The sequence below is a fragment of the Charadrius vociferus genome, unplaced genomic scaffold (assembly GCF_000708025.1).
Source record: "Charadrius vociferus isolate BGI_N301 unplaced genomic scaffold, ASM70802v2 scaffold103, whole genome shotgun sequence".
In the NCBI taxonomy this organism is placed as follows: Eukaryota; Metazoa; Chordata; class Aves; order Charadriiformes; family Charadriidae; genus Charadrius; species Charadrius vociferus.
In genome coordinates, this window is record NW_009648061.1 from 5,735,089 (window position 1) to 5,746,331 (window position 11,243).

At 39.1% G+C, this 11,243-nt stretch overlaps 1 protein-coding gene across 1 annotated transcript; it reads left to right on the forward strand.

Annotated features, from left to right (window-relative positions):
• The first annotated feature begins 956 nt into the window (after window positions 1-956).
• Window positions 957-11,040, forward strand: LOC104285334 (chromosome unknown open reading frame, human C7orf57). The gene is made up of 6 exons (XM_009883763.1): window positions 957-1,140; window positions 1,910-2,018; window positions 2,148-2,310; window positions 7,589-7,689; window positions 8,728-8,864; window positions 10,979-11,040. The coding sequence occupies exons 1-6, from the start codon at window positions 957-959 to the stop codon at window positions 11,038-11,040; spliced, it is 756 nt and encodes a 251-aa protein (XP_009882065.1).
• The last annotated feature ends 203 nt before the right edge of the window (window positions 11,041-11,243 follow it).

Sequence of the window (11,243 nt, forward strand, 5' to 3'; positions counted from 1 at the left end):
CTCCCGCGGCAGGGCAGGGGGCGTTAGCCGGGCTGTCCCGCTCGGCCTCCGGCCTGAGGCCTGCCTTCGTCTCCCCTCAGAAGGGGACTCGGGGCGTGCTCCCAGGCGGGCCGCTCTGCCGACCCGCCTTGGGCCGCCTGGAGGGCGGGCGAGCGACGGGGACTGCCGCCCTTGGCTTCTCTACCCCGCGGTGGTTTTTGCTTTTGGAGTTGCGGTTCGGCGTAGCAAACGCTTGTCTTTGCCCAGGAGCTGCTTGATGGGGTGTCTGCCTTCAGGTGGCTTCCTTACAGTCACGAAACGGCATTTGCTGCGCTTGGAGGGGCTTCAGTAAGTGTCCTGTGCACCTTCCATGGCGTGATTCCTTAGGCTGGCTTTGTTCTCTGCCCTTTCATTTTCCCATTAACGAGGATTTATTTATATTTTCTGTTTGCTCACTAGAAATTGAGAAGGAATGTATCAGGAGGTAGGGTCTTTTTTTCTCTTTTTAATTTCTGTTTGGGGAGGTGGGCGGTTCAGAGACTGGGTTTGGTTGTTTTACAAATAAAGACCCGCAAACAGACAGGTACTGTCTTTGCTTCTGTTAATGGGTGAGGAGGAAAGGAAACCAAAGGCTTAAGCTTTTCCTGCTGTCTTCCATGCCTCTTTCTGCTCTTGATGCCCTTGGAAATAGTTTTCTGCATGAAGATGCACGATACCCTGTATTAGAACACTTTCTGTGAAAACTTGAATGGTGTTTCAAAACTGAAAGCAAGGTGTTCCCATGTTGCGCGTGATTCTCTAGAATGCGTGTATTGTATCCCTCAGAAGAAGCAGGCCTGGTCTTCGGTCTCCAAGCTGAAATGCAGCCTGTTGCTCAAGTTTCAGGTGGGCTTGATTTGGTAGTTGCCTGAAAAAGGGATACTAGCAGTTAACTTTTACCATAAATATTTCCTGTTATCACAGGATGGTAGTACCACATGCCACTGGAACGACTAGAGAAGTCAGTAACCTCGAAGAGCACACTTCCTCCGACATCCCAGATTCCAGGCCTCAGTGACCTTGCAAAAGCTCCCTTTGAAGCTGTGCCGGGGTGCCGCAGGAAGTGGATCAAAGAGACCGATTCAGCTTACGTCAGGCTGGCAAAGCAAGGAGGCCGACATGGTGAGCATCTCTCTTGCTTGTTTGTTTTTCCTTTGATTTCTTTGGCTTTGCTTGAGTGTGGTGGTAGAAGGTGCCTGTAGATACTACAGAAGAATCCTCTGGAGTTTTGAAATTAACCTATAGAAAAAATGAGTGCCTGAAAATCTGATGTAAGAGGTCACCTTGTCAAGACATACTTGCAGTCTATTGTATATAGGTACCTTTTAGCAAAATGTGTAGTTTTGCACTGTATCTGATCTAAGTAGAGGATGATGATTTAGCTGTATTTGAGTGAGATCTTTACAATTTAAGCTTGTGCTGTTTAAGTAACGGTCTGGTGAAAATGATGTCACAAGAAAGCATCATCAGAAAACTTGCTAGAGGTTTATAAAGTGTATTTTGTGATGGCATTCAGTTTGTTACATTGCTGTATGTATTCTGTTCTTGTACCAAGGTGATCCATGGTTTTGTCATTTCCTTTATTGAAGAAGGAAGCTTGAGGAACTTGAGCAGATGCGTTGCATGCACACTTAGAGCAGGTTGACAAGTGCAGAAATACGAATTAACAGACCAGTATAAACATGTCAAAGCATTTAGAGCAAGATAAACAATGTACAAGTGGAACGCAATGGTGCAAGGTTCTGACTGTTTTATCAAGGGAGACAAATGCTCCTTACTGAATAAAGCAAGCATTTCTTCCTGATAAAACAGCAACCTGAAAACAAAGGCAATGCTTTTGCAACCAGATAAGAAGTCAGAAAAGTAGTGGCTTTTGTCTTTTTCTCTCAAGACCTACTGAAGCACTACACTCCTGTGACAACGAAGTCTTCTCCAGCAGCATATGCTGCACCTGACTGGTACTCACACTGCTCCAATCCCCCAGCGACCAATGAGCCACGGTAAGTCTGCTGAGACCCCTCATAACTTCTTGGGTTCTCTCTTCACATGTTAGTGTTTTGGAATACTTTTGTACTAAAGTGCAAGGTACGTATCCCTTGTACAAACAAGTGTTAAATCTCTGCCTGCAGGAGCTACGTTTCCTCTCTACCAGATTATATGGTTCACAGAGAGTTTAAGGCTGATGACCATCATGGTAGTAGTTATGAGACAAGAAGAGGGCCTTTTGATTTTGATATGAAAAGTGTTTGGCAGCGGGATGCTGAGGACAAAGAAAACGCAGAGAAAAAGAAGGTATGATGGAGAGGCACTCTGTGATGATGCTTTGTTTGTAGAGCTTGTGAAGATACTTCTAGACGCTTCTAAGAACTTGTGGGTTCTTACAGAAAGGGAAGCTGTAGGCCACACCACTTTCTCTATTCCAGAAGCAATTTTTATATTAGAGAATGCGAAGAAAACTGTGTTTCTCTTAAGTGCCGCAGCTATAGCATGTGAACCATAAAAGCAGTTACCAGTCACAGTATATGGTGTGTATACTTAAGTGTGAATGAAAGCCAGCAGATAGTTTCCATGTTCTTGTGCTTTATTTCCCCTGCAATTACACTTAGCAAACAGAATTCCTGTTTAGTGATCTTGGGAGAGGAAGGAACAGAAGACTGTTCCAAAAAAGGGTTTCATTTTAGTTTGAAATGCAACAGTCCCCAAAGATACTGCACTACCTGTCTTTGAATGGAAGATGTATTCCAGATAAAATAAGTATAGCACAAGCTATGCCCAGAACAAACCTTTCTGTGATGATCTTGGCATTTTGTCCTGGAAACGTCCCTGTCTCATCCTCCCCTCCCCTGCCCATTTTAGATGCTGAAGCCTTATTTTTCTTAATGTCCTCCATAATCTTGGTTGCCTCATTGCCTGTGGAATATCCATGGCAAGGCACTTGATGTACTTGAACATGAGTACCTCCCTTCTTGAATGGAGGGGCAGATGTTGGACATGTTAGGGGAAAAAAAAGTCCTTAGCTGACATGAGTAACTAGCACAAATTCAGAATGATGGCTTGTGTAAATGGGAACACCTCATTTCTGAATAGGCTTGGGAATGTTTACTTAATTGGCGGAAACAGACAAACAAGCAACATATAGTTAAACTATAATTTGCCTGATGCTTGTAGGTGAAGCTTTTTTCAATCAAAAATTTAAAGCACTGAAAATAGAAACTTAGCCTGCCACAGACTCTCTTAAAGGATCCAGCTAGGAGGGAGAGGAAGTGCTGTCCCTTGCTCCCTTATTTAAGAACCAATTATCTTCTGTGCTCGAAGAGTCAAATTTAACTTTGATAACAGTAAGTGTAATTCAAGTCGATGTGGTGACTGGTAAAGTGAGACTGAGGTCCATTTCTGTTTGGGTGGAGTTTGATGAAGACCCAATTTCATTCAGTCATGTGAATGAAAGTTCCCATGTGTTTTATTTATCACCAAATACAAAGTGAATATATGTTATATATTGAGCTCAGATTCCAAATCTGCTGAGACACTGATACATAATTTACACTGCTCTTCTGGAAGCTGAAGTTGAGTTTCGTCTAAGATACTAAATCTACCAAACATTTTTCTTTAAGATTAGGTGCCTGAGGAGGCACACCTTAGGTCTATGGCTTTAGCTCTACCTCCATACCACCATCTCTGAAGTGGCTGTCGTTCACAGTACCTTTCTTGTACCCTGAAAAGTGTCTCATATCTTGAAACATCACATGGTGCTTCTTTCACAGCTATTTCTTGTATCTCCTCTTATAGGAGGTTTCTGTCCCGTACTTTAAGAGTACCTTAGTGAAGAGTCTTCAAGTGAGACAACGTAACTAGCCCTACCGAACAGTCTTGATTTTAGTTTTTTCACCGTATATTTTGTATGTTGAAATGTAAGAGTTGTATTCCAAAATGCCACAGGCAAATTTCTAAGGAATATTCAATTTGACGATGTGATGATACTGCAGCAGTAAACTACTTCAAGTATTGGACTGAACATATTGAAAATATTTTTCAGTCCAGTCTGACTAAGCAGTTCAGAACAGAGATGGGTGATGCAATCATGGAGATAAATCTCAAAGGACTCCCTTAGGGACAAGTGCAAAAACATTTTAACCTCTAAGGGTACCTTCTACTCAGTTTGGAAAACATCGTTCCCAAGTGGGCCCTTGCTCTGGAGCTTTAAGCCTTTATGCCACTTTGTTCTAAGTATTAAAATCTCCACCGCTCCTCAGACTATGGTTATCACTGCGTAGAGGAGGATTGAAGGTCAGGGGGACCATGACCTGGTTCTCCATGCCTCGGGTTGGATTCTGTAGTTCCTCCCTAAAGCCTTAATCACAGGGACAATTCTCATTCTGGGAATTTGGCAAAGCAGCAAAGACATGTTAGTGCATGAAAGATTTAGCCTTTGTGCTCATGGCGAAGTGATAGACTACTAGCCCAGGTGGAAGCATCCTTTTGCCTATGCATCATGTGGACGAGCTGGGTTGGATTGAAAATGCTGTCACCTTAAGAAAGAGGCAGGCCTGTATATGGGTGGGAGATCAGCTGGAGGTGGTATCAGGATTAGCATCAGCATTAGGCAATCTTCCTGTAGCACCGTGAAGATTGGTACGTCATGTCTGAAGTCATCTCTTTCAGGCAGTTGCCTGAAATGTGTGTGTGTGTATATGCATAGATACATATGTACTGTAGCAAAAGGATTACTCATCTGAGGTCAGGATTTTACCTCAGAGACAGATTTGGAATGTAATCTAGAATTTTTCCTTTGCTTGCAGCGAAGCCAGGATTTCATCTGAAGGCTTTTAGCTTTCATGTTTTTTTTGCATCTGAGACTAATAAATGTGGATGTATAATAAATTTGTGTAGTAATTTTTAGGGTATGTCATTGCCATCTCTTCGCAAAGGGAGAGAACACTTTAAACCAAGAACATGTAATAAATGTCCTACATAGTTTGCTTTATCTGGGAAACTTGACGGCTGTTAGAGGCATGTCAAAGCGAAAATGCCTCCTCAGCTATAACCGTTGGGGCGTAGTGCCACAAGGGTCTGCTTTTAATGCTGAATTTGCCCAGCAAAATAACAAGCAGCACCTGATGGGATTGTAGGTGCCCTCCAATACCAAATTCTGATCTGTTCCCTTGCTCCTTTTGTCACTTGTTTGCCACTTTGAACAGTAGGGAACGTTTTGATACCTGCAAGTTATGCTAACCTGTCTCATTAATACCAAGAAGAGAAAGATGATGTTTAAAACAATGTGCGAGACTTGCTAGCACCCTTCAAGTCTTTCTTCATTGCTTTTCTTTTCCCCATTTTTCCTTGACTTTAGTTTTGACATTTGTGCCTCTGTCTATCTATAGACAAAATCTCCCTCAGCTTTTCTCTTCCTCCTGCCCCTTTAATTAACTCTTTAATTACTAGACTTCCTTTTCTAATGCTTCTCTTCAATGCAAAGAGGAAAGTCTCACCTCTTTCCATTTACTATTTGTATATCCTGCCTATCAAATCAAGTTGTGTTTCTGTGTTGCCCTGTGTGCCATCATGCCTTCGATATGTGACAAAAGTTACCTAAGACTGATGATTTCTACTTGTCTAATTAAATTGTTTTTGTCAGTTGAAACTGTAGGTGACTGTGTCCTGGATCTGAAACTTCCACGGTACGGCAGATCTGAAATGGTACAGTTTAATGATAGACAGAAAACAGCACTATATTTTTTTGCACAATAGGATAGAATTTTGAAACGTATTTGTGAATAGGCTGCTTCAGCAGAGTTAATGGATTTGAAAAGCAGCTCTAAGCAGCTAACAAGTTTTTTAACCTCCAGGTTGGACAACAAACCCCCCTCTTCCTCCAACATCACTGCATGCCCTTGCTAGTCTCATCTCTTCTTCTTTGACAAGTGTCCCAGTTTTTAGACTTATTAAGCTTCAATATAACATTAGTCAGGCTGAAATCTAGAAGTTCATCCACTAATTCTTTACCAGATTCTGAAATTTTTCCTCTGGTGAAACTCTGACTCCACTGAAGTCTGTAGGGGATTCAGCACTGACTTACATTGGTTTGCATTGATATCCTGTTTGAGAATGAGTGGAACTGTCTGTCTAAGGTATCACTTTCTCCCAGGGTGTTCAGGTCTGCTTCTTTTAGTGGCTTGTTAATGATCAGGTATATTCAAATGCTATGTTACTTTTCTTTGCTCTTTCCATGCTAAATGTGCACAGGGTCCTTCAGAAGTCCATGGTGCATTTGCATCTATTTTGGAATCTTCTCCTCATGGATGTTTTCATGGGAGTTGGTTTGTAGTGTCTGCAATCCAAGTGCATCTGCAGATGATGCATCTAATTCTTGCACTCTGTTCATAATTTTTTGCTCTGTTAACTGTATTGCAGTAGGTATGTCCACATAGGTGAAAGGTATCTTTATTTTTAAAGTAACAGAGCAATACACTTCTAGTTACTCTGTCCTGATTTTTTTAAAATAGCCTGCAAGTAGTATCTCTTATCCTATGGGGCGCTCTCGTGCATTGCATGTTTAAGAGAGAAAATGGTCAAATAATATGTAGGTTCTAATTAAAAGGATATATTGGTATAACACAAAAACTTTGTTAACAAGCTCTGAAAATTTGTGCTATCTTCACAACTTCTTTCCCCCCTGTTTTCTTCATGCAATGAAGGAAGGTGTAAATAGTCTTAAAAAACACTTTGTTTTTTTTTCTTTAACCTCAGAATTTCTTAGCGGCTATTAGTGAAAGATATCTGGGAGTTGTTGGGAATATTTAATTTAATGCTTTTATTTGGAAGGGAAGTAAGTTGACCCTTCCACAGTTGTTGATTTTGATCAAAGTTAAAATAAACAGCTTTAGCAACACGTATCAATGTTTCTCCATTACTTTTCAGTTTTCCAACTTTCAGTCTTAGAGTTTGTGTTGTCATTTCACTAGCTTTCTAGGCGTTGTCTTATCTTCCTGTCTTTCAGTCAACACTGAGTTACTCTACCTGTCATTAGCAAGTGAAAGATGATAAAAGTAAAATACACTTTTCTGTGGTAGCCTTCTCCCAATATATCTGTATTTGTTTGGATTTCAAACATCTAATTAATGTACCACAACTATTTTCTTTTTACATGGGATATTTTTATGCTTTTTTATAAAAAAATAAATGTGGTAATTAAACTGGAAATGAATTTCTGGTCTCGCTGACTTTAGTAAAACTGTGACTTTTATCTTACACTGCATGTAGAGAAATGAGCCAAGGCGAGAAGTTGCAATGGGTAAGTTTGAATTTGAAGCTTAGCTTTGGGTAGAAGCGTTCTGTGAGGGGAAAAGCTTGTGGAGAGCCCATTTTGCATTGACATACTGAACAAACAGCTGATCTCATCTAGAATCACTAAGGTGCTGCTGTATCTTTTGCTTTACATTCCTGCACCCTTATTTATGGAAACAATATAGATAAGAGTAAAATTTGAAGATATTTAGGGCCTTTAATATAACCTTCACTTTTGAAGGGTTTTTTTTGTCATAACTCTTAAGTTACGATTTCTCTAACACAGGTAAAGCTCCCAGCTATAAACCCTAAATATCCAACCAGAATGCCGAATGTTTCTACAAACAAGGAATTTAGTGGGAAAAATAAGCTTTCCTTCCCACCTATGTAAGTAGTACGCTTATGAAATTCATTAAGCTCCTAAGCCTGCAACTATTTGTGCATGCAAGTAATATTACTCCTTGTGAAACTGCAGATATCAGTGGATGTGTGTATGGACTTGTGTATCCTTACTGCTACTAAACTTGCTATCATATGCAATAGTAAAATAGTTTTGCAAACAACTGAAATAATAGCACTTTAACTCATATAGGAAAGTTATTCATTATAACTTTGCTTTAGGAAAGCTAAGCATACAGTTGCGTGTCTTCATATATAATGCTTTTATTGTATTCTAAATTGTCTTTTTTTTTTTTTCCTCAATACCAGTTAATAGATGCAACCTATAACATACATTGTTAGTTTCCGTAAGCATAGGGTACAGAGATGGTAGGACCACCATTTTAAGAAAATACGTAAACTGTAGCCTATATAAGATCAGGCACAGCAAAAATGAACACCTGGAAGATGATAGTCTTTTAAGCAAATTATGTCACCTGTGATGTGATGTAATCACATCATCAGTTGTGTGCACAACTGAATTGGTTTTGCCTGCTTTGTCTTAAAAATTTATTAGTCATCAGTAATCCCAGTATGTTTTAGAAATATGTTAATAATGCAAAATAAGTGATTAAACTGTCTAATGAACTTAGGAGCAAATCTGGGACAAAATTTCACCTTCTTGCAGCACAGAATGAGTATTGTCAGCCTTTTTTACTTACACATTCTTTGTGTGATTTCCCTTTTTCATCTCTTAAGACCAAAGCTGTGTAAGTATTATACATGTTAAGTTCCAATAAAATGGATAGCTCTTCTCATGTAAAATTACATGTTACTGAATCAAGTGTAGTTGTGTGCTTTGTTGGTTTTTTATTTGTTTGTGGGGGGGGGTTTTACATGATTACATGTAGAATATATGTTTAGTTACTTAGAAGTAAATTATGTTATAAGGCTATTGCCCTTTCTGTGCAAAATAAAATTTTGCCACCTAGTCCCCATTTTTGATAACTTACGTTATTGTTTTCTCTAATACGTTTGGACTTGCAGGCCAGCTCAGAGAAAAAGTGAAGCAGTAAACTTTAGCAAATTAATTAGCAATGGTTATGGGACCGACTGGTTTCAACAGTGTACTGCATGGGAAAAAAAGATTCACGAAACATCAGAAAATAGTCAGCAGTCCAAAGGTAAAATTATTGAAAGCTGTTTCTTTTAAAGCGAGTTGGGATCTCAAGGTTAACAGCAGAGGGTAGCCTGAATAAGTTGTGTGGTTCTCGTTGAATATAGTGAGACTTACTGAGTTACCATGCATACCCTATAACCAGCTAAACAAAAAGGTGGTCCTGTTTGTAGTCAGTGAGGGCAGGGATTCTAATGGATTTTTTCATTTTTACAATTGCAGAAGTATGCTCTGTTGCAATCCAAGGCCTTCTGTGTCTCCTTTTTTTGTAAAATGCTGCTGAGACATAGCCGTCCTCCTGCCTAAATTGAAGCAGACCGTAAAACATTTGTTGCCCGTTTTTTGTGAATAGTCTTTAGCCCCTAATATTTTTCTCAAAACTTGGGAAAAATGTCATCAATACTCATGTTTAAGAAATAGATCACTATTCATAAAAATTTGTCAAAATAAATATGTGTATCAGTGAAGACAGTGGAGTTGCAACAGTTTTATTGGAAAGAAGAACAGTTATTCAATGTTTACCTATAATTTCAAACCTTACTTTGTCATGCACAATGGTAATAGCTATGAAGTGCATCAACTGAAAACAGTTACAAAGGTTAAAGGGTGGAAAATTCCTCTTCTGTCAAAGACCTTTTGCTTAGGCTTTTTACAGTGACTTGGTAACCATGGTGGGAATATCAGTTTTTATAGCAACCTTTTAAAATGCTATTAAACATACACATTACAAGCATCAGAATTTTCTTTTCTTTTTTATTTGAGTCAGTGAATGCTTGTGTAAACACTGGGGATTGCCATGACTCCCTTGACCTTAAAATATCAATGTGTGGAAGTCTTAGAAGCCAGTTAATTTAGTTTCTGTGACACTTTAGCACTTCCTGAATTCATCTTTGTCTTCCATTAATATATCTACAGTAATATTTTTTGTGTGTTTGTGCAGAACCTCTTCCTGCAGGTGAGTATCAGAAGAAAACAGGCAAACAGAAAATTAGTAGTTGTGTGTTGTTCAGAAGGAAAACTGCTGTAAAATTAAGGGATGAAGCCAGATCTCGGTCTGGACCTCAAAGAGGCTGCATAACCTGAGAAGCCACTCTTAAAAGTCAACTTAAGTATCCAAACTCGGATCATGCAGAGGTTGCCTCCTTGGGAGGCACAATGACCTAACAGTTCAACCATGGAGCCTAAAAGTGCTCTTCCTTAGCATGAAAAAGAACCTTGAATATTCTTCGCTTGTCTTCAGATCCTGTTGAACTTTCTTGTGCACTGACATTTTCCTTTTCCATTACTGTGAGTAAAATGAAAGGATTTGGGATTTTCGAAACCTCAAATTCATTCATTTGGTGATAGTTGATTTCTTTAATGTGAAGTGTGTCTCTAATGGGACATTTGGGATATAAAGCAAGCTGAAGATTTTTTTAGAGTAATCATGATACTGGTTTGGTTATATGAGTTAGGCACAGAGAACAAAATGGTGGGTATACTGTAAAGGCTGCTGAAAAGTCAGTATGCTGCATAGTTTGATATATAGGTACATCTTATTTTTGAGATGCTTTTATTTCGCAAACATAATACCTGCTTTGCTTGTATTGCCCCCTTTTGTCAATTATAGCTATATTCCAATTGAGATTGATTCTGTATCTCAATGTAAAAGGAGATTTATTTCGTTTTTATGCTCTTAACAGTGTGATTTCATTCAGACATGTACCTTGATTCAGTTTTGACCTTGTCCTTTTCATTCAGATATGCACTGAAGGTAGTACATGTATTTTCTTCCCGCTTGGTACTTTTGTCTACTTATCCAAAGCAATTGGCAGCATAAGCACTATGCAGCTCTCTTTCAAGATGGAGCTTTCTCTGTTATCTTTTGCACAGCGTAAGTCCAAGACACATCATACAGGAGATACAACCCATTCCATATGTAAATCTATAATCCATTTGTGTTGGGTTGATTTGCGTCATACTGCAAACTTTGTTCATAGCTTGTCTGTCTTGTTAGTTAAAAATTAAAAGTACTGGAATTTGTATGTGTGTTTATGTGAGAGAGAAACTGAAAATTTTAGTTGACCTTTTTATTCTTATGGTTGAAGTTATCCTAAGAACTTTAATCTTTTTTTATTGCAGATTCAGAGCCATCGAAGTCTGAATCAGCACCTGCAAGCAATGAGTCAAAGCCGCAGTTTTAGGGATGTAATAAGTAACTTAAAAGACTACTGGGGAAAGTAAACCCATATATGGCTTATATAGTCCACTATTTACACATTTGTTAGATTATTTTTTATAGTTGAACTCATCCCTGATTGAGAAGTTAACTCGGTTTCTAACACAGATGAACTTCATTGCACTTAATTACAGCAAGTTTTAAAGAACAGGCAACAGCTGTCAGTGC